Source organism: Lissotriton helveticus, chromosome 7, assembly GCF_964261635.1.
Source record: "Lissotriton helveticus chromosome 7, aLisHel1.1, whole genome shotgun sequence".
NCBI classification, from domain to species: Eukaryota; Metazoa; Chordata; class Amphibia; order Caudata; family Salamandridae; genus Lissotriton; species Lissotriton helveticus.
In genome coordinates this window covers 1,010,652,093-1,010,676,153 of record NC_136068.1, presented here as the reverse complement: position 1 = coordinate 1,010,676,153, position 24,061 = coordinate 1,010,652,093, and the positions used below count along the sequence as shown (strand labels likewise).

General features: G+C 46.7%; 1 protein-coding gene across 3 annotated transcripts in view; it reads left to right on the top strand.

The window, feature by feature from the left end:
• GEMIN5 (gem nuclear organelle associated protein 5) overlaps positions 1-24,061 on the top strand; it is a 384,438-nt gene that overhangs the window by 209,176 nt on the left and 151,201 nt on the right. For all 3 annotated transcript variants that reach the window (XM_078653694.1, XM_078653693.1, XM_078653695.1), the window contains 2 exons: positions 3,385-3,524; positions 16,427-16,598. In XM_078653694.1, coding sequence (XP_078509820.1) covers positions 3,385-3,524; positions 16,427-16,598 — 312 coding nt within the window. The remainder of the gene's footprint in view (positions 1-3,384; positions 3,525-16,426; positions 16,599-24,061) is intronic.

The window sequence follows — 24,061 nt, the reverse complement described above, 5'->3', positions numbered from 1 at the left end:
GGGACACTGGGAAAGCTTATCGCCAGTACATCCTACGATGCAAATGCAGGAGGCCTTTAGAAGGTTGAAATCTGTGATTACCTCGACTCTGGTCTTATCATCCCCCGATTTCTCTCGGCCTTTTTCTTTGCATACTGATGCATCGGATTATGGCATTGGGGCGGTGCTTTCTCAAGTGGGTTGCGATGGGCATGATCACCCGATCCTATATGTCAGCAGGAAATTGTTCCCTCGTGAATTAAAGTATGCTACAATAGAGAAGGAATGCCTCGCAATAAAGTGGGCCATTGACAAACTGGCGTATTATCTTGAGAGACGGCGCTTTGACCTTTTTACGGATCATGCACCACTGCTGTGGATGGCCCGCAACAAAGCTAATAATGCTAGAGTCCTACGATGGTTCTTGTCTCTGCAGCCATACGCCTTTTCTATTCATCACCGGAAAGGCATTGAGAATGTAGGTGCAGACTTTCTATCTCGTCACCCACTCCTCGATCGTGAGTGTCCGGAGGGGGAGGTATGTAACAGCCTGGGGTCTTCACAGTTACAGGGAAATAGACAAGATTCACGTAACCAGTTATCGACTGCTACCTCTCATTCATTGTACTCTCCACAGAACACCGACGCGGAGTTGGAAATACAATCAGGACAATGGCCCTTTAATTCAGACTGGAACTACGACTGGGAGGAGTCACCACAAGACGCAGAGACGTCTTATGCGAGGAACGACGAATCAGGGGTGTGTTTATTCACCCGGAGGGAGCGAGCGGGAGAACGGAGCGGAGTGGAAGGAGGAAGCGAAGTAGAGAAGAGTTTATCGGAGTGTGAGGAGAAGAGGTCATCAGCCGAAGAAAGGGACGTGACGAAGGAGAAGCCAGGAGGCCACCGACACCACGAGCCGCCCAGCCATACACCCGTGGGAGGTGTATGGCTCACACAGGTATGGGATAAACTCAAGGGCTGGGTCAACCGTAAAGGAGCATTTACCGAGTAAACCGGGGTATCCACTATTCCTGGTATCCCCCCCCCCGAGCACTGAACCCTCACGTCGGCAGTAGTTAAGTGTGTGTCACGAGTTGTTTGGTCCCCACACCTTTTCCCTTAATGCGCTAGACCACGCGAACAAGCAACTGATATCCTGTTGTCTCCCTCTGTTTACATCGAGCGGCAAGACGGAATCCGAAGAGCCAAGACCACGACGGAAACCCGACAGAGGGCGTAGAACGGAATCAGCAGAATCCGGTATCCGAAAGGCTGCAAGAAGTAGATCACCGAGAGGAACGATATCCACCAGGAAGAAGAGCTCGGACTCTTTGTATATAAAAATAAAACCCAAGAAGACTAAAATTAACGTGTTGCCTATTAATCCCGCCCCCGTAACAGCAGGGGAGCACAAAACACAGCTTTCTGGGTCATCCAAGGTAGCCAGGTAGCCAGGGGGGAGGCTGAGGTGAAGCTGGTGCATGGGAAGTGCCTTCCCAGTGTGTTCTGGCAGTTTGAGTGTTTACCATTTACTGTAGTATTACCCTTGTACCTGTGTATGGTACCCTTTTGTAACTTGCACACGTCACTTTTCTCTGGTATCACACTGTATGCTACCTCTCACTTTTGTTTGCTTTAGATACTTGCACAAGTGCCACCATTGCCTACGTAACGTTTGTTCTTGTGCTGGAGTGTCTGCCATTTATTGCAGTATTATACCTCTACTTGTAATTTGTAAGCTTTTGTAACCTGCACACATGTCACTTTTTCCTCCTGTAATGTACCGATTTCTACCTCATGTATTTTGGTTGCTCACTATTGTCACTTTTGATTCATGTAACTTAACGTTTGCTTTTGTAATTTGTCCACTTGTAATTTTTCTCCTCATGTATTATTGCTGTTCCTAGTGTGAAGCGCTTTGACACCTTCGGGTAAAGTCCGCGCTATATAAAATCGCATAAATAAATAAATAAAATAAAAAAATTCCAAACATCACCTGGCCCCCACAGCAAGACCCATTCTTCCTCGCCCACTATGCCCTGAATGTGAAGGGCTGTGGGCGAGGTGTGAAGACTAACACCGTTTCTGGGCTGCATGGGCCCCAGGGGGGCCGAGGTGAAAATGGCTCAAAGGCCTGAGAAACACCTGGCCCCCAGGGAGGCCGATTCTTGCAAACAATCACCCCTCCCCAGCCTCAGCTGATTGCTTGGCAGGGCAGGGGTGAAGGAGAGGCCACAGCTGACAATCGCTGTCCGGCCGCACAGCGAGGCTGCTTTCATTTTCTCTGTCTGTCTCCGTGCACTCTGTGGGCCGTTTTTTTTTCTCCCCTTTCCTAGTCCACTCTCTGTGGACTGGCACTGGGGAGAAAAAAACGGCCCACAGAGGGCACTGAGACACCGGCCCTTCTGCCCATTCCCGAATGCCCGCCTTGCCAATCCGCCCCTGCTACCACCCCCCATTGGGATGACTGGCCCAAGCGCAAACAGGATGACAGCACGGGCCCCTGCCCGTCCGTTACCTCCACAGCCCCACCCTCTGCAAAACGGCCCCCAGTGCAGGGCACCACTCTACACTCGCACTCCTTCAGCCTCCAGTCCATACACATTTCCACTCGCTCTCACGTCCTGTCTACAGAAGTCCACTGGAACCTCGTATGACCTCCACAACTGACCATCGGGAGTAATCCCTCTGTTCGCATGGCTTTGACCCACTGGCGACAGTTATTGAAGCCCCACCTGGCCTTACGGCTTTGCTTAACCGTCGATTGGAAACCTATCTGGAAACCATGGCGCCTTAACACTGCGCACTTCAAACGCCCTCGGGAGATCAGCACATGAACGTGGAGGCAGAGACCCTAACGGCCGTGGGGCTTGACGGAAAGGAATTTCGAAAACATCAGTACAGGACAATATTTTCAACAGAATTAAACCCCAACAACTGCACCAATCGCCGTAGAGGCAGTCACTAAATCTCTGGGAGCAGGTGGTAAATGTTTGTGGACACCTCTGGGTGGGTTTGAGAGGGGGTGATGGAAGTAGGAGGGAGAAGGGGAGGGATTTTCTGGCAGGGAGAGCCTTTTATGTTTCCCCATCTGAAAAAAATGGGGAATGAGGACCTCCTGCTGCTGCACCCAAAGCTTCATGGCACTTTTCCATCCAAAAGTACCAATCGAAAAAAGTTGGTCTGGTTCTCCAGCACAGAAAGAACGGGTGTGTGGAAAACCTACCAACCCAAAATCAGGTGGAAATCAATGTATTTCTGTAATTTTGCTCCAGGTAACTAAATCAGTGTATCCTCTGGTAAGCATATTTACATTGAGGCCTAACCCTTTCGATCTGAGACTGTTCGTCATGAAGTGCCAGTGAAGCAAACTATTTTATGTAGCTCCTTCTTATTTTTCAGAGGGCTCCTTGGAGACGCCTCCGACTATCACTGAGCCGTTCCGCACCCTGCCAGGACACACCGCTAAGATAACTGGCCTGGCATGGAGTCCACACCACGATGGAAAACTGGTGTCCGCTTGCTATGATGGCACTGCACAGGTGAGCAAAGTGTAGTCCTTTACAGACTTCTTACAGGGGCAAGTGTCCTTCCTGCTTTATTCCCTGACGGTTCTTAGACCAGAAAGCTTGAAGTTGGCATTATCTGTACTTTTCCATCCCAAACTACTTATTTTGTCAATGAAATGCAGTATCTGCCCATTATGGGCACAAAATATTTTAATGTGCATCTTTTCTAAAGGTGCAAACTGTACCACCTGAAAAGCACAGTTTAATGTTGATATGGGTGTTGCTTCATTTTTCTGGTGTCACCCAAAACAGATTTTCTTTTAAGAATCAAGCGAGGGCATTAAGTTGCTGAAACTAAAACACAATCCTCACCTGCACTAGTAAGGAATACTTTACTCTGGGCAAACTCAAATTCCAACTGTTACCTCCTGTCACTGGGAGAACAACCGCTTCTCTTGGTCTGCAGCAGGCCATACAATGTTGATTCATGTCTTGGAGTAATCCGCCTGTTGCAGACCAGGGTTGTGTGATATCTAGGATTAGGGGCTTGATGTATGGAATTTTCATTTGCAAAAAAGTGTAGCAAGTTGCGCAACAATTTTTTGCAAATGGAAAGGAATTTTGCAACCCAACTTTTGCCTGAATAGGCAATTCACAAAAATCCAAATTGTATTGAGTTTTAATCAGACCTAATCCATGATGGGTCAGCAGACCACCATGTCTGTGATTGCCTATCAGTCAACTTAAAAAAAAAGTGTTTTTTTGTTTTTTTGAGTGTTTGTATTGGTCCCGTGGACCAATGCCTACTCCTAAACAGCCTTCCAATTTGTGAATTGGATAACACCTCCAATTAGGTGTAATCTAAAACGCAATGTTTTGCGACTGGATTTTGGTTGCATAAACATTGCTACTTGCTAAATTAATCGCTGTTTGGAAGGGACCCCTTAAACAACCAACATCCAATTAGCGATTCTTTATGGGTTTTGCAATTCTGGTAACATGTTCCCAACTAGGAAAATAGATTCAGTACATAACTAAAATCCATTTTGCACTTCGCAAGCACTGTGAAGTTAGGAATCAAGGGATTTGCGCCCGCAAAGTGGCTTTGTACATTAGGCCTTAGATTATCTAATATTTACTGTGTGGAAATGGGGTATATGATATTGTAAGAACGTGCCATCTTTCTTGCATTGGTATGCCCCCACTTTTTGCTGAATTGCTGATGTGCTTTGACTGAGTGTGCCCTGTGCTCCTGCCAATCAGGTGCCCAGGGCCTGTGTTCCTTCCCTAAAACTGTGTTGAAACTAAAACCCAATTGGCATCTCTAGCCACCTGTCAGCCCCTAGTAAATGGTACCCTAGGTACCCAGGGCATGGTGACCAGAGAAGACCCCTAAGGGCTGCAGCACTTATTGTGCCACCCTTAGGGGCCCTGTACCCTGACATCCACACACTGCCTTTGCAGGCTGAGTGTCTAAAGTACAGAACCAAACAGAGAGTTGACATGGCACACATCCCTGTGTGCCATGCCCACAAGCTCACTGCCTTGGCATCCATCAGTCACCCCTCTAGCTGGGTGCCCGATGCCAGTGGTGTGGGCACAGGTGCATGAGCCCTGTGCCCCTACAGTACCCGGGGCCATTCCTGGGCACTGTAAGTGCAGTGCTGCCATTAAGAGTGTATGGTGATGGGAGGTCGTCATTACGAACTCCAAAGCACCATGATGGCTTCCCGGAAGACTGAGAAGTTTGATATCAAACTTCTCAGCACATTAAACCTGCACTGATGCCAGTGTGGGATTTAATGTAAAATGCATGACAGAGGGCATCTTAGAGGTGTCCCCTGAAATCTAACCAACTTCCAGTGTCCTGACTGTGTGGCTGCCGAGGCTTCCACCACCAGACATGTTTCTAGACCCCTGGGTCGAGAGCCTGCCGCTCTCGGGGGCCTGAAACAATGCACATCCTGGGAAGAGGTGCCAGGCCTCCTCCTCCAGGATGGGCAGGGGAAGCTTCAAAGGCCTACCGCCTCTGTGAGCTTCTCCAGGCCGCTTGCTGTACTCAGCAACTGTCCCCCACCAGTTCTGACCCCCACTCTGGCGGAAAGAACGGCGGGAAACCCTAAGTGAGGAAAGGGGGTGTGCCAGCCTATGCCAACCTCACCCTTCAGGTGGGAGAGGCGAGGTGAAGCACAACTCTGGGCTCCGGCCATCTTGAAGATGGGGAGACCTGCCCAATCACAGCTAGGCTCCTGACCCCCTCCCAAAGGAGAGGAGCAGGCTAGGGGGTGTACCCACCCCAGGTCAGGGACCCATTGGTCCCTGCCCTCGCCGTAACGCCCCTAAATTTAGTATTTAGGGGCACCCCAAATCTTCCTTCCTCAAGTCCTGATTGCAACAAGAAGACCAAGAAACACCTGCCGCACAGCTGCTAACAAAAGGACGACGCCCACTGACTTGGCCCCAGAACCCTACAGGCCTGTTGATCCTTGAACCTGCTCCTGTGAAACTCTGGTGTCTCCTGCGGACAGAAACCTCGACAACCCCAGAGGACCTGCCACAATCTGTGAGGAGCTTTTGAGGTTGGGCTTTCTACGCTCGCCTCCCTCGGGCGGCTTGATCCTTCTGCAAGGTGACGCTTTCACTTCACTCCAACATAGAATCCTGATTCTGCTTTCATAGCTCTACTCCGCCCACGCTCATAATTGGGCGGTATGCTCATGTGTCATGTATCCTTTCCAACCCTACGCTCTGGGTTGTACAGTGTGTGTTCTATTCGTGTTTTGTCCTACCCCCTCTCTCCCCTTTTCTATCGCCTTGGGGTCTTTTACCACCCCTGTGCTCCATTGGTTTGAAGTCTATTGGCTCTGCCACATTTTATAAGTCTCTTCTTGGGGATACAACGTCATTCTGGTGGCGTCTTCTTCTCAATTGTCCTGGCTCCTGTGTTCTGAACTTGTTGTCCTTCACAGTTATGCATTAAGGGGGCGGACTTTCTGTCTGCCATGGTGTTGTTTACATCTTCATTACCTCCAAGGGTGGTTGGCCTTCATTTTTGCGGGGTTGCTTCTCAGAGCGGTGCTCTGCTCTTTTCCTTTACTAGTTTGCAATATACAGTGCCTAGCACTTTCCTTTATGGTGCAGTTTTTCTCCATTCCATGTCCTTTCATCATTTTCGCACACTGTTCCCATATTCGAACAGTTTTTTGGTGGTGGCTCCGCGTTGTGGCGCGGAAAAGTTTCTCTGACGAAAACAGACGTCCGCGTACCGGGAGAGTCATATATGGCTCCGCTGATGTCACGTCCGTGGGCGATGTCAGGGCGGAGCCGTGCGGCGCTGCCCCCAGCACGCAGAGGTACTGCTGTAGAAAGTTTTCCAGATCCAGTCTGACTCCTGGGGATATTCTAAGTTAAGGAATCTGCGGCTAGAATATGCCTCTACCAGATACATTGTTGCCGAAGGTAAGTAACTCGTTCTTTAGGGGTGTTAGGGGAGTGTAGGATAGTTGCCAGTGGGCTACTGACCTTTGGGATCACTACGCCCCCTGGTTGGTAACTCCTGTGGGAAGTGGGCATAACCCTGTCCCAGAATTCCTAAGTATGCCATCACAAAGATGGTTACTTCTGAAAAATTGTGTCCCCCTCACAGTAGCCCACCTTGGGCTGGCACTAGCCTTGAGGTGGCACACCTACCTCACTAGCTAATTTTTCCACCTGTCCAGGAGCCCCTGGACAAAGGGATCGACTTCCTCTCCTGTGAGGCGGCACCAGATTTGCATTTCAAAGGTGGCAGCCCTTTGAGGCTTGCCACTTACGGAAGGCTAATCAGCAGATAATCCTGTGGGAGGGGGTGTTACACCCTCTTCCCAGACAAGCTTTTGTTCTGGGTCTCCTGAGAGCAGGGGCTCTCTCCTTTGGCGGTCAGAACAGTGTCTCGGATGGCAGGCTGACAGAAACCAGTCAGCAAGCATACCAGAGGCTGGTAGGTTTTCAAGCTGCACCTCTAAGGTGTTCTCTGGGTGTATGTATTGGTAAATCTAACACTGGTATCCGTCTGGACTTACTAATGTGAGATGTTTGATACCAAACATCTCTATTTTCATTGAAGGCATCTTGTAGCGGGGAAACTTGTTTTCAACAGTGTCCAGCACATGTTTTAAAATGGCTTCCCTGGTCACTTGTACTGGCAGTAATAGGACTGGCCAGCACAGGGGCATATCTGCTCATGCTCATGCTTAGTCTGCGCCTTGATGCCCTCGGGCTAAGTCCGCGCATTACAAATAACCATTCATTCATTCATGCAGGTATGCCCTAACATATAATATTCAGCACCCTGCCTTAGGGCTGTCAGGCCTGCTGTACAGGTGATATTGGGTGGATGCGTGACATGTGTTTTCATTTTTGTCTGCACCACAAAACACAGGCTGCAATAGCAGCCCTGCATGTGCTTGGTGAGGGGTCCTTTAGGGTGGCCAATTCTAGCTGCTTTCCTTAGGGACCCTCTTCCATAAATCAGGCCTTGGTTCTAGCGGTACCATTTACTAGGGACTTTAAGGGGTGCTAAAGCTTTTGCCAATTAGGTAAAACAATTAAACCGTTTTAGGGAAAGAACACTGGTACTGGGGACCTGGTTAGCAGAAACACAGTACACTTCAGTCAAAGTTCCATCAAATACTAGACAAAGGGGGGTGAGGGGGTTCTGCAACCAAAACTCAGTTTACTACACCCCCTTCAACCTGCAAAAGACTCCAGCACTGAATCCGACACCAAAAGACACCACTGCACCGAGCCCCACAGCCCGAGAACTGTACCAAAGTTCTCCCCACGTGCCGTAGAATCTCAAGGGTTTCTCCAGACTGGGCCCCCATTCTCTGCTTGCAGGCTCTTTCCAACCAGACCATTCCCCATTGAAGTCAATGGGACACCCGACGACGTGAGACACCTCTGCACCCGGACGCCCCAGGCCTCCTGAGGTGACCTGTTGGTGTGGCTGTGGTCCTTGCCCCATACTAACCTTAAGTCTCAGGGAACAGTCCTGTAAGTCGCGAAGTGCCAGAATGCAGTACATGTTTTTCCCCCATAAGATAGCATTACCGCTCCCAAAAATTGCTGCAAGTATCCACTTTTGAGAATTGTAAAAATTCATAACACGGAAAGTACTTGCTTGTTTTCGATGATCCTGGTATCTAAATTCATATAAAAGTATGTGTTATTTTTATAAATTGGTGTTGGATTTCTTTTAGTGTAGTGTGTGTCTCATTTACTGTCTGTGTGCAATACACTACCCTCTGATATGCCTAATTGCTCGCCCACACTACCACAGAAGAGAGCATTTGGGGGGTCATTTGTGCCCCTGTAATTTCTTTGGGGTTTGCCCGGACTCTTTCCACAGGGAACCTCATTTTGGTCAATTATATAGAGAGCCAGCTTCCTACAGTCTTCTGTCAGTACCAGGCACTTTTACCCTTTGCAGGGCTTTCTTTTGGAAGTGGTCCTGATGCAAGAGTTGAAGGATGTTGAAGATGCTCAAAGGATGCTCTTGATACAATGCAGTCGATGGGGATCTTACTGCGAATACTCCTCTGGCCACGAAGGGGTTGAGACGGTGCTGGTCAAGTGTCTACATCTTTCAAAGTCCTCTCGGTGGCAGCAGAAGTCTAGTCACTGGGCTACCGTTCGCCCAATATCTCGGTCACAGGCCAGTGCTTCCTAGGTCAATAACTCATCTTCTGGGGGTCCCAGCTGCAGTCAGACAACACTCCCTTGCTTGGCGAATGTCAGGTTGAAGACTTTGAGTTACCAACTTGCCTGAGCAGGCTTCCCAGCTGTTGTGTCCCTGTGCTGTGAACAGAAGACCAGCTCACTAACCCAATGGACTCTCTTGGCTTTGACAGGGCTTTTTGATGAATTCTCCTTGAGCAGGACATGACAAGCACAGTCCCTCTCCTTTGCTGGGCATTAGGTTCAGCGGGTGTAGTCTTCGCTAATGCAGCTTCCCTTTGTTGGTTCCACAGAGCAGGAGGGCAACCCTTTTTTCATCCTCTTCCATTCCAGTCGAGATATACTTCTGCACCAAAAATGTCCTCTGGGCAGGATGTGGTTGGTAGCCAATGGGCTACCAGGTTTCCCCCCACCTGATGACCACTTTCTGCGAGGTGTGGCATCAGGGCTTCCCAAGATGCACCATTTTGTCCGCTTCCAATATGGCAGGACTTTCTCCCGACATATGGAGCTCCCTAGCTCAACCCAGTGGTGTGGCTACCAAGGGAGCTACACACCCCTGGAAATTGGGTTTGACAGCTGGTTTCCACTTGCCTGTCCCAAGTGCCAGCAGGTTTGCCTGAACAATGGCAAAAAGAACAATTGATGGACAGAATGCAGAATAATGTCATACATTCACCCCAGTACAGAGATCTGGGCCTAAATCCATCGTTTTTTTGCTCACGTGCCATTCCAGTTTGGACCCAGCCATACGCAAATCAGTCTTGACCCTGCGTGCAATGGGAACAGTCCAGCTCGAAGTGCCAGGCCAGGTCCTCCCTGGACTAGAAACAAGCATCCTAGGACCGGTTTTGGGCTGTCAGCCTTCATCAGCCAGGATAGCTTGACTCCCGTGGCATGGAGAGCACCGGACCCACGTCTGGGCCTCCGGGCATCCCAAGATGCACCATTCTGTCCGCTTCCAATATGGCAGGACTTTCTCTCGACATATGGAGCTCCTTAGCTCCACCCAGTGATGTGGCTACCAAGGGGGCTACACACCCCTGGAAATTCGGTTTGACAGCTGGTTTCCACTCACCAGTCCCAAGTGTCAGCAAGTCTGCCTGAACAATGGCAAAAAGAACAACTGATGGACAGAATGCAGAACAATGTCATACATTCACCCCAGTACAGAGATCTGTGCCTAAATCCATCGTTTTTTTGCCCACCATGCCATTCCAGTTTGGACCCAGCCATGTGCAAATCAGTCTTGACCCTGCGCCCAATGGGAACAGTCCAGCCCAAACTGCCAGACCAGGTCCTCCATGGACTGGAAACAAGCATCCTAGGACCGGTTTCGGGCTTTAAGCCCTCATCAGCCATTACAACATAATGATTCCTCAGCGATGCATCTTGACTAACAAATAATCCCTCATAACTTATGACAATCGACCGTGAATCTAGCCTTCAAGAAGTCACTGTTGTGACGAAACACCTGTTGGCTGTTTTTCCTGGTTTTAATACACGTCACGGTCAACAACCGTCTGGCTTCTGTCTTCAATTTTAGAATCAGTAATTTTGCAAATACAAAGTAATGTGAAGACTTGAAACTGTCCCCTTCGACTGTTTTAGAGAGCGCTTTGGTACCACCATTCTTCATGTTTGCACAGAAGTACTTGTACCAATGTTTTTTATGCATCTAGGATAGTAGGATGGATTACCCACTTTGGTTTCAAAGCTCCGGAGGTAGCACAGCTGAGGGGTCAACATTGAACTCTGCACTCGCTAATTGGGCAACCAAGATTTTCCACATCATGGGTACACCATGTCATCAGACCTGGGATCAAAGAGAACATCCAGCAAACTGCCTCAGTAACTGATGGTAGTCCCTTTGTTGCTGTTCTGTTTTGGTGGAGAAGAGAACTACTCCTTCCACACTTCCATCCTGGCAATTGGAGGCTAATAGCTCAGGGAGCCGTTTACTCTGTTCTACCTCTCCATCAACATGAGGAGGTCTGCCCTGTCATGGTGTAACTTGAGCCTGTTCATATGGATGTCCCTTTGACGGCACCTGAGTGTACCAAAGTCCACCAAGTATGTGACTTCCCCATTTTTCTCTATGATGTGTTATGGCCCAATTTGCTTGTCCTGCTGTGCCCTAGGTACCACAGACTCTAAAATAGCACCAACTGTTCTGGCCGGTATTCAACCATAGAGGACTTTTGGTCATACCTGTGCTTCACAATTTCCTGGCTGGCCTCCAGATTATTTGCCTGGCCTCTAGCATTCCGTTCATCAATTGTTTATTTTGCCCAAAGTGGGAAGGGTATTGCCAGGCATAGGTCCCGTGCTCACTACATAACTGGATTCAAGCTAGCCTGGCTGACAAAGGGTGATGCCTTGAACCCGGTCCCAGGATGCTTGTTTCCAGTCCAAAGAGGACCTGGCTTGGCAGTTCGGGCTGGACTGTTCCCACAAGGCACAGGGTCAAGACTGATTTGCATACAGCTGGGTCCAAACTGGGGTGGTGTGGTGCACAAAAGAATGATGGATTAAACCCAGATGCTTGTGACTGGGGGTGAATTTTTGCATTGTCCAGCATTCCGTTCATCAATTGTTTCTTCTTCATATACTCAGCCATCCTGGATCGAAGGCCAAGTGCATAGTCCACAATGTCCTGCTTGGGTCCAAGGGGTCTCTCCCAAACCTCTCTAACCAGGTTTGATGGACACCTTACAGGTTATCCATAAAGTAGCTCAGTGGGACTAAAGCCGACTCCTTTTGGAGGACCTCCCTGAAGGCAAATAGTAGGCATGGCACTAGGACATCCCATCTCCTCCTGAGTCTCTCATGCAAACCCTGGATCATGCATATCAAGGTCTTGGAATCTCCTTGGGGATGGTAGGAGGCGGTGAACTTATAAGTCACACCACACTCCTCTCACATGGCTTTCATATAGGCAGACATTACATTTGGGCCCCTGGCTGAGATTACCTCCTGAGTGAACTCAACTATGGTAAAGATTCCAAGGAGGGCTCTAGCCACTGCAGGGGCAGTGACTGTCCTAAGGGGAATATTTTCCGGCTATCTGGTGGCATGGTCCACTACCACCCAGATAAATGTATTCCCTGAGGGGTGGGGGTCTACAGGACCAGCAATGTCAATCCCCACGCTCTCGAAGAAGTCCCCACCTCAGGAGGTGGTATTGGGGGAGCCTTTGGTTTCCCCTCTGCCTTGCCACTGGCTTGGCAGGTGGGGCAGAAGCGTCAAAACTCCTTGACCTTCTCAGATATCTGAGGCTAGTAAAAGTGATTGACCAGCCTCTTCCAGTTCTTAGTTCGCCCCAGGTGTTTAGTTTAGGGAATGTAATGGGGCAGGTTAAGAAGGAACTCCTGTACTGCTGAGGGTGCCACCAGGATGACCCTGGTTCGGGGTCCCTTGATTCGCTGTCCAGGAGCCCCTCTTTACAGTTTACCATATGGGTACCACTGATATCCCCTTGTTTCTTTCTGACAGCTGTCAGGGCAGGTTCTTGGTCCATTATTCAGACCCTCTGACTGTTCTTCAGGGTATTTTGCGCTCTTGTAGTAACACACACTCATTCAGGTACACCCAGCATGGCTGCATGGGTCCTCCTTTCTACTTCTACCGAAGCAGAGGTTTCCATGACATTCCTAAGTAAGCAGTCTACAGGGATAGCAGGGGACACAGCTACCTTCTTTGAGCCAGTAACTCCTCCCCACTGAGTCAACCACAGTCATAGGGTGTGATTTTGTGACATTCTCAGCATTTACAATCTTGTGCACCTCCTCTGTTAGGATCTGGTCCGGAACAGGTTTAGCCATAACCATGGTCACTCTGGCATCTGTATCCCTCAGAGTCTACACCTCCACTTCATTAATGTTTGGACACTGTTGGTATTTCTCCATACTTGGAGTCAAGTGAGCCAAAGTATCAGTGTTCTCCCCACCCAGGGACACTAAAGTGCCTCTGTGTTGGGTTCTTTTGGGGGGGCAATATCCTGCCCCATCCCTACTCTGACCAAACCCTTGGACTGGTGACCAGCGTGTGCCATACTGCATCCCCCCTCTTGTGTCCTGGCAAATTGCAGTTAAACACAACCCAGCCTTCAAGGGGTGAAACCCCTTTCCCTGATTCCCCTTTGAGTGGGAAGTGGCTCGGGGCTTCCCCACGTTTGCATCTTTGGGAAAATCTTTCTTTTTTTCCTTACCCCCTCCTCCCTCTAGAGGGGGGCCCGACCACCTTTCTTCTGGTTCCCTCCCAGAGACTTTTTGGAGACCCTTGGGGACCCTGGTATGAATCTGGTCTTCCGTTGACTTGCCCAGTAACCTTCAAATGTGTCTACTGGGTTGCCTTTAATCCAACCATCTACCATAACTGAAGTGTTGTCAAAGTCTACCCATGTTTGTGCTGCCCTGTTTTGTGTTGAGTTTCTGTCTATACTCTTCAGGAGTGAGATTAAACAATTCAACCGGTGCTGCCTTCGTATGGGCAGAATTCTGCTACCTCATCCTCCAGTGTAAGCAGTCTGTTCCTAACAACTACTGGCACTAACTCTCAGAGTAGTGTCTCCCAGTGTTAGGTACCCACCATCCTCATCTTGAAAGCTCTCATGTGATGCCATTCATTTTCTATGTAATCCCCCTGGACATTAATAAGGACAATCCCTTTGGACAGCGTTACATTATGGGAACCTCGGTCAACCCCTCCGGTTACCATTTCTGCTGCCACCATCTCTTTTGGAGTCAAACTCCAGTCTAACCCTCCTCTTTTCGAGGGCCAGTCCTCTTTCAGCCCATTCCTGCCAGGTTCTCTTGCAGGGACCTCTGGATAGTGACAGGGTCTGATCTAGAAGCCACCATTGCCCTGGTGTCGGGGAGCAGGCTCCCACGTATTCCCCCAGCAAACAATTTCATTTCATCACTAGAAGCTTGGCAACAACTTCCCATTACCTTTTCAGACCATTCGAAAGAAAGGGTTTCCAATTCTTTGGAACAGTTCTTTGAAGTCTACAACATCTCAACAACTACTTAGGAGGCACAAAAACGATTTTGTGTGTGTCCTGTCTAGGTGGGTTGTCAGTGTCGCAACTTCAACTACTGTATGGTACTGTTAAACACAAGTTCCAGATCCCACCACTAGACACTAATGTGAGAAAACGAGGTGTATTATAGGGTGTGGTTGTGCAACATCACAGTGTAATACACTTACCAACTCATTTAGGACCCTTAGACTTTGTTTGTCAAACCTTCAACTAAACCCTGGGTAGCTGTGGCTCAGAGCAGCAAGGCTTATTCAAAGGAACAAGAGAAAAGCATTTAAACGCACCAAAACAATTTAAGAAAAAATCAACAAGACACCAAAGAACTCGGACACCAATTTATAAAAAATAGACTGTATTTTTATGTATTTTAAAGCCCTAGAATGAAAAAGATCCACCAGAGGGCTCCGGAGATTTACAATGTATAGTAATTGGGGTTATTTCACCCAACCGTGAACAAGCATTGGCTAATTCAACAAATTTGGCACTTAAAAAACGTTTGCACCAAAATGTTTGGAATAGTTGGAATGCGGTCACTTAGATTAACTTTAGGCGACCAGCTCCCGTAGGGAGCAAGTCGGGAGGACCAGCAAGGTCCTCAGAATCAGTTACCTCAGCAGGTGAGTCCCTCTACAGTGCCTTCAAAGCACCTTTATCCTTTTCAGGGCTTTCATATGGAAGTTGTCCTGATGCCAGGGATGAAGGATGCTGAAGAATCTCAAAGGATGCTGTGGATGTGATGCGGTCGGCAGGGGTCTAGATTCAATTACTCCTTGGTCCTCAAAAGGGGTGAGCCGTTCCTGGTCACAGGGTTAACACCCCTTGAAATCCTCTCGGTGCTGGCAGAAGTCCAGTCACGACTTGCCTACCAGTCACCCAGTATCGCATCACAGGCCAGTCCTTCCTGGGTCAACAACTCATCCTCTGGGGGGAGGGGTGGGTGGTGGGGTGTCCCAGCTGAAACTCGGGCAACACTCCCGGGCTTAGCGAAATTGTGTGCAGCTGTGTTTATCGGGTGGTGCTGCACAGTGGCGGTTGGAGGTGGGTTAAAGACCTTGGTCTACCAACTTGCCCCAGCAGGCTTCTCAGCTGTTGAGTCCCTTCGCTGTGAATAGGAGGCCAGCTCACTGACCCTTGGAGTCTCTTGGCTTTGTCTGGGCTCTCGAGATGACTTTTCATCAAGCAGAACACAGCAGTCTAGTCCCTCTCCTTTGCTAGTCACCAACTTCAGTAGGAGCAGTCCACATCACTGCAGCCTCTCTTTGCAGGTTCCACAATGCAGCAAGGCAGTCGTTCTTTGGTCCTTTTCCATTCCAGTCGTCCTCTGAATTCGGGGTGCCAGGGGTGCCCTACGTTTGCTCCAAAAAGGCCCTCAGGGCATGAGATGGTTGGTAGCCAATTGGCTACCAGGTTCCCTCTCACCTGATGACCACTTCCTCTAGTGTGGCATCTGGGTGAACAATTCTGTCCACTTCTGACTTTCATGCCCTGCGTACCATTTACTATAGACTTGCATGTAAGCTAGGTCAGCCAATTGGATAAAAGCCAATAGCAAATTCGACATATCAGTTTAAGGGTAAGGGCACAAGCACTGAAGTCTGGTTAGCAGGCATCAGTGCATTCTGAGTCGAAAAGCTAGCAGCATCAGTCCAAAAGCGTGGAAGCGACCATACAAATAGGTGCATTTTCTTAAATTTACATTGGTGCAGTGCAATTTGGAGAAACTAGGTTTGTGCCAACCAAGTGGTGTAGAAATTGCATGGTTGCATCAGTGTTGGTGCATAATTTTACTGCACCCATGCACTGTTGGGTAATGTTGCCCAATGTATGCTATCTTGTTCTGCTTCCGAATGTCTGATTTGTCTCATTAATTCAACAGTTTGGTAGCTTGGATACTTGCAGACTTTCTTACTTGCTCACAAATGCATCAATATGAACAATTTCCCTGCAAATAGACCCTGAAAGCCATCTGATATACCCTGAGCTCCAGTTCTGGCTTCCCCACTTAACCCTAGAAAATAATTTCCTCCAGCAAGACTGAGGTCTAGTTATAATTAAATACTACACACAACTCTCCATTAGTAGAGTCCAGATGACCCACAAAATCCTCATCGTTGGGGCTCCTGTGAGCATTTGTAGATTGTTTTTGACTTTTTTTTCTTTTCCCTGTCTAAAGGTGTGGGACGTCCTGAAAGAGGAGCCACTGTGTAACTACAGAGGCCACTGTGGTCGGCTTCTGTGTGTCCAGTGGTCTCCAGTGGATCCAGATTGTGTGTGGACTGGAGCTGATGACTTCTCTGTGCAGAAATGGCTTATCTCTAAGCAGGAGCACACTAGACCACCACGAGGTCAGTATCATCAGAGACAATTTGAGGCATTGTAAACCCTGGTGCTCTAGGTGGAGTAAATAGTCCTATATTTGTAAACTAGAAAGTGACGGTAGTCTGAGAACCTCACAGAAATGGTATGTTCTTTTTATTGTTATTGTAACAAACAATTCGACCTTTGACAGTGCATTGCACCATATTTGATAGTTTGGGGCTGGCTTTCATCCTATAATGAAGATTCCATTCCAAAATGTAGTGTGAGTCTGTTTGTGGAAATGTGCAGTCAGTGTAGTAAAGGGTGGTGCTTCTTTCAGGTGAGCGTGCCATCCTCGCTTATGTTTTTTATTTAAAGCCTGTCTTCTCATTCAGTTTGCATGCCTACTACCCAGCAGATGTTTGTTAGCTGGAGGAAGCATGAGTTTGACTACCATAGTGTAGCCAGTCCGCTGCATATTTGGGCAAGGTTAGGTGTATGTTCAGGATTCTGCATATCTAGTCTGTTGGACAACAGTGTGTGTGGGATGTCTGTGAGAAGAGTGTTGTGCATGCAGCAATACTCAATTATGTGGGTCCATTTCATGGGTTCCAGGGCAGTCGGATATTAGACATGCAGCCCCATTATTGTTGCACTCCCTGTTAGGACTTGGCGACGCTCTCTTGATAGCTTAGTCGAGTAGTCAAGGCTTTTACTCTACACTGTATTGTAAGTTAGAAACTCATAAACAGTATGGCACTTTAAATAAAGAGCACTTTAAATAGCACTTAATATATTCAGTGTCCAGGTAATTCTTTACAAAATAAATGTAACTTGTTACAGGTTAGTTTAATATTTTACACTTTGTGCTTCCCAAAGAAAGCTAGAAAGTTCTAGCACCTCCTCAAGTAAAAAGTTTGAAGTGGAAAAGTATTTATAGCTCCTAGATGCTGAGTTGTTATTTAACTTTGAACTTTCTTACAATTGTTATCCTTTGTAGTGACTGTATGTGTCACTGTGGCATTCCATTTCAGACTATCTAACAGTAAAGGGTGTGACTCTACATCAGTAAGGCTGAGCACTTTGAACCAGAACAACAAACTAAATGCCAATACTGACCAACAATTTCACCGCTTTGAAAAATGGCGCCTGACCAATGAAGCAATGCGACCATAAGCTCGTCAGTAGCTTTTATTTAAATGGCACATATGGTTTTTTGTTTTTCATATTCCAAAGGAACACACAAATTCATACAATAGACCACACAATTAATAGTTTTCACGACTTGCAACTTATATAAAACAACCTACATTCAACTTTCTTGAAGACCCTCATCATACTTAATCCCACTCTTACTCACTCTCTTGCATTCCTTGCATTCAAACCAAACTCCTCATACACCCTACTCATTGAGCCAACAAACACTATACACGTCCTAAGGGCCAATGTATTCCAGTCTCACTGATAGTGTTAGGCCCCAAAGCGCAAACCAAACAAAGTAATGGTTGAAACCCGTTTTTTGTGCACACTATACCCTTCTAGGAAGTTCACAATTTTATAGAATCATTGCATAAGTATGCACACTATAACCAAACAAGTTTAGCAAACAATTGTTTGGCAACAACAAAACAAACAGGGTCTGCGCGTTTCAAACCCCCTTGTTCCCGGTGTTCTCATCCGGACCGAACAACACTATAAAAAGAAAAAAAGAAGAAAGAAAATTGAATTTTACCACTTCAAATTGCCACAGACTCCTACGTCATTAGCCAACTCCGCCATCTCTTACCTATTCTGTTATAGCCCAAAGGTCTAGGTTACAAAAAAGGCTGGACTTTTTTGGTGCAACTCTAAAGAAAAAAGAGAGAGAAAGAAAAACTACCAAATGTTCGTCTTTTCGTTCTGTCATATAAGTGCTGAAACATACAGAGCAGTGATGGACACACTTCCACTCACTTGGTCGTCTCAGGGTCGTGAAAAGCAGCAGCCACTGCTAACCTGTTCCCTCCAATTGTCACCGGTTCCCTTCAGTGTTCCAGACTGTTGACGAAATAATAAGCTTTTACTGAGCTGGTACAGGAATGAACCTTTCACTCTTTCTTTTCTATGTGAGTATCCTAGTTCTCGTATCTCGTGCGCCGCCCGGCGCTCTTTGGAATCTGGCCGCGTAGGGCTCAATCTCCTTGTTCGCCGAACTGTTCTGCGGTGCTGTTAAAAGCGGAAAGGAAACCCGTTAGCTGGCTGCTTTATCGAGTACCAAGTGCAGTCCCTGCTTCAACTTCCCGCCATCCACGGACTGCTTTTCCCAACTGTAAAGTGCAGTCCCTACTTCTAATCCCCTCCAGGCTTACTGATTTCACTGACAGCGTTCCACCAAGGCTCCAACAATAGTTTTTTCGAGCGTGAATGGCGTACAACGCTCACGCTTGTAAATACGCCCTTCGTTAGCCGAGCATTCTGGGATATAAAGTCCACCACTAATGACCGTGCGTGAGTCCGATGCGCGCTCTCCTTGTTGCAGTGCACAATTACATGTTTTGAGCCCACATATGTTAACACGGGCAATTGTTAAAACTTGCTGACACTTGAGAATAGCGGTATTCTAAAACCATCTCTTGTGAAAGTTCTAAACCATCCATCCTGGTATAATCACTAATGCTTGTAACTATGCCCTCCATTAACCGGGCATTAAGGGATTTGGGGTCCGCCCCTGTATAACATAGGCGCTCGCTCTCCTTGTTATGGTGCAAAGTTTGTTTGTGAGCCCACATGCATATGCATATGCATGGGGATACATGAAACTCTTGCGAACACTTTAAGAGAGGTGCAATTGTAGAAACATATCTCATGAGGGTTCTGCTTCACCCGTCCGAGTGTGGACGAACCCTTCTTCAACACTACAGGGGGGAACCTAGGAACCATGGTGCTGATGCCAAGTCCTCATGGGGGAGGGCCCCTTTCTAACTACGTTGGAATCCCCCGGTGTGGTCCTGTTAAACAAACGAACAATTCAGGGATGTGATATCTTTACAATTTATATAATTCTGAAATCTCAATCAAGCCTGACACCGCCGTGTCGAATTTCACAATGAGCATGGATAGTTTTAATTCAATGTCACCCCCTCGAGCATTTCGTTCGACTTTAGAAATTATTGTACAGCTTAAGTCTTTCAGTATGTGATTTTTTTATTCCAGTGGTTCACCAACGGCACGGTTTCCACATTCCTTCTGTTACGAGACGTGTGTTGAGTAATCCTCTGACGTGCTTCCTGGTTCTTCTTTCCTATGTACAACAACCCACATGGGCATGTTATTCCATAAATGACATATTTAGTTTTGCAATTAGTGAAAGCCTCATGCTTCCAATGTACGCCCTTATGTGTGAATACAATTCCCTCCACCGTTTGATCACAACAGACACACGTGCCGCACTTATGATGTTCCTTGACCGGTGCAAGTCCCATTAAGTCCCTTAGTGATGGTTTGGGAGTTTGTTTCATTGCTGCCCTAACTAGGTGATAGGATATGCTCCTTTTTTTTTTTTTTTTTAAATTGAACAATGGGGCAGTTGAAAAGTCCGGATCCAAATTTTTGACAAGATGCCAATTTTGATTGATCACGTTTTTGAGCTTATTTGAGTTAGGGCAAAATGTCGTCACGCAAACTTGACGTCGCATTTGCTGTTTCTCTCGCTTCTCTAGAAGAGTCTCTCTAGGTGTCCACCATGCGCGTTTCATTGCCGTTTTTACCAATTTCTTTGGGTAGCCGCGATCCCGCAGATTCTCAACCAAGTTATTGGCATGAATGCATGCTATATTCATCTTTATAAAAGCAATTTCGGCAGATCCTTAAAAACTGTCCGTGCGGCAGATTTTCTCTCAAATTTCTTGGGTGTTTGCTTGAAAACAAAAGTGCCTTATTCCTGTCTGGGCACCCCATTGCTACACCTTTTGTCTGATAAAAAAACTCATCCCCAAAAGAAAAGTAATTTTTCTTGAGAGCAAACTAGGCCAAATCAACAATAAATTGTGTTGGAACTCAGGTTTGGGTCTCTTTTCTAAAACATAAGTAAGGACCGCCACTGCTTTTGCTCCAGAACTAGCCGTGCTGTTCATGTCAATGTTCGAAGAAAAATTTGTTTATAATAACAATCCATTCTTTCAATACATAACAACTTGGTTTAATTTCATCAACGATATTTTTATGGTATGATCAGGGAGCGAAGAACGACTAATGCATTTTTACAACTGGCTCAATCTAAGAACATCAGATATTAAATGCAGCATTTCCCATTCAGCAAATAAAATTTCCTTCCTCGACGTACAAGTATATCCGGGCGAAGGTGGTCTGGTAACAAAACTGTATAAAAAATCTACAGACAGGAATAAGGCACTTTTGTTTTCAAGCAAACATAAGTAAGGACCGCCACTGCTTTGTCCTGTGGGATTTGAGTATATAATGCAGTGACATCGAGAGTAACCATTATATCTTTATCACTCTCGAATGGAACCCTCTCTAATTTATTGATGAAGTCTATTGTATCTTGGAGGTAAGAAGTTACCTCTCCCATAAACTCTTTCAAAAAGGAATCTACGTATTTAGAGGTTGGGAACCACAGCCAGAAACTATCGGTTTCCCCGGTGGGCTTGTCTCATTTTTATGAACTTTTGGCAATACGTAAAATACTGGAACTCTTGTATGTTTATTCTGCATGAAGTTGTATTCTTTCGGACCCACAAAACCTTGATCAAAGCCATCTTTCAAGATGGCAAACAGATGAACTTGGAGTTCTAATGTTGGATCTTTTGGAATTCTTTTGTAGCATTCGGGGTCGTTCAATTGTTTCATAACCTCATTGGTTTAGTCAGTTGTTCCCCATACCACAATTGAACCCCCTTTATCCACCTGTTCACTGCAACCCAAAGAAATTGAAAAAACAGCGATGAAACGCGCATGGTGGACACCTAGAGAGACTCTTCTATAGAAGCAAGAGAAACCGCAAATGCAACGTCAAGTTTGAGTGACGACATTTTGCCCAAGCTCCAAAAAGTGATCAATCAAAATTGGCATCTTGTCAAAAATTTGGATCTGGACTTTTCAACTGCCCCATTGTTCGCTTTCAAAAAAGAAAGGAGCATATCCAATCACCTAGTTAGTGATGGTTTGGCAGTTTTTTCATTGCTGCCCTAAGGGACTTACTGGGACTTGCACCGGTCAAGGGACATCGTAAGTGGGGCACGTGTGTCTGTTGTGATCAAACGGTGGAGGGGACTGTATTCACACATAAGGGCGCACATTGGAAGCATGAGGCTTTCACTAATTGCAGAACTAAATATGTCATTTATGGAATAACATGCCCATGTGGGTTGTTGTACATAGGAAAGACGAACCAGGAAGCACGTCAGAGAATTATTCAACACAAGTCTCGTATCAGAAGGAATGTGGAAACTGCGCCGTTGGTGAACCACTGGAATAAAAAATCACATACTGAAAGAGACTTAAGCTGGACAATATTTTCTAAAGTTGAAGGAGACCCTTGAGGGGGTGACATTGAATTAAAACTATCCCAAAGAGAGGCCTTGCTCATTGTGACATTCAACACGGTGGTGTCCGGCTTAAATGAGATTTTAGAATGATATAAATTATAAAGATATCGCATCTCTGAATTGTTAGTTTGTTTAACAGGACCACACCGTGGGATCCCGACGTAGTTCGAAAGGGGCCCTCCCCCATGGGGACTTGGCATCAGCACCATGGTTCCTAGGTTCTCCCCTATAGTGTTAAAGAAGGGTTCATCCACACTCGGACGGGTGAAGCAGAACCCTCATGAGATATGTTTCTACAATTTTGCCTCTCTTAAAGTGTTCGCAAAAGAGTTGCATGTTTCCCCATGCATATGCATGTGGACTCACAAACAAACTTTGCACCATAACAAGGAGAGCGAGCGCTTATGTTATACAAGGGCGGACCCCAAATCCCTTAATGCCCGGTTAACGGAGGGCGTAGTTACAAGCATTAGTGATTATACCAGGATGGATGGTTTAGAACTTTCACGAGAGATGGTTTTAGAATACTGCTATTCTCAAGTGTCAGCAAGTTTTAACAATTGCCCGTGTTAATATATGTGGGCTCAAAAATGTTATTGGGCACTGCAACAAGGAGAGCGCGCATCGGAGTCACGCACAGTCATTAGTGGTGGACTTCATATCCCAGAATGCTCGGCTAACGAAGCAGGTATTTACAAGCGTGAGCTTTGTACGCCATTCACGCTCTTAAAAAATATTGTTGGAGCCATGGTGGAACGCCGTCAGTGAAATCGGTAAGCCTGGAGGGGATTAGAAGTAGGGACTGCACTTTACAGTTGGGGAAAGCAGTCCATGGACGGCGGGAAGTTGAAGCAGGGACTGCACTTGGTACTCGATAAAGCAGCCAGCTAACGGGTTTCCTTTCCGCCTTTAACAACACCGCAGAAAAGTTGGGCAAACGAGGAGATTGAGCCCTACGCGGCCAGATTCCAAAGAGCGCCGGTCGGCGCACGAGATCCTAGAACTATGATACTCGCATAGAAAAGAAAGAGTGGAAGGTTAATTCCTATACCAGCTCAGTAAAAGCTTATTATTTCCTCAACAGTCTGGAACACCGAAGGGAACAGGTGACAATTGGAGGGAACAGGTTAGCAGTGGCTGCTGCTTTTCACGACCCTGGGATGACCAAGTAAGTGGAAGTGTGCCCATCACTGCTCTGTATGTTTCAGCACTTACGTGACAGAACGATAAGACGAACTGTTGGTTGTTTTTCTTTCTCTCTCTTTTTTTCTTTAGAGTCGCACCAAAAAAGTCCAGCCTTTTTTGTAATCTTGACCTTCGGGCTATAACGGGATAGGTAAGAGACGGCGGAGTTGGCAAATGACGTAGGAGTCTGTGGCAATTTAAAGTGGTAGAGTTCCATTTTCTTTCTTCTTTTGTTCTTTTTACAGTGTTGTTCGGTCCTGATGAGAACCCCGGGAACAAGGAGGTTTGAAACGCGTAGACCCGTTTGTTTTGTTGATGCCAAACAATTGTTTGCTAAACTTGTTTTGGTTATAGTGTGCATATTTATTAAATGATTCTATAAAATTGTGAACTTCCTATGAGGGTATAGTGTGCACAAAAAACTTGGGTTTCAACCATTACTTTGTTTGGTGTGTGCTTTGGGGCCTATCACTATCAGTGAGACTGGAATATATTGGCCCTTAGGACGTGTATAGTGTTTGTTGGCTCAATGAGTAGGGTGTATGAGTAGTTTGGTTTGAATGCAAGGAATGCAAGAGAGTGAGTAAAAGTGGGATTAAGTATGATGGGGTATTCAAGAAATTTGTATGTAGGTTGTTTTATATAAGTTGCAAGTCGTGAAAACTGTTAATTGTGTGGTCTATTGTATGCATTTGTGTGTTCCTTTGGAACATGAAAACAAAAAACAATATGTGCTATTTAAATAAAAGCTACTGGCGAGCTATGGTCGCATTGCTTCATTG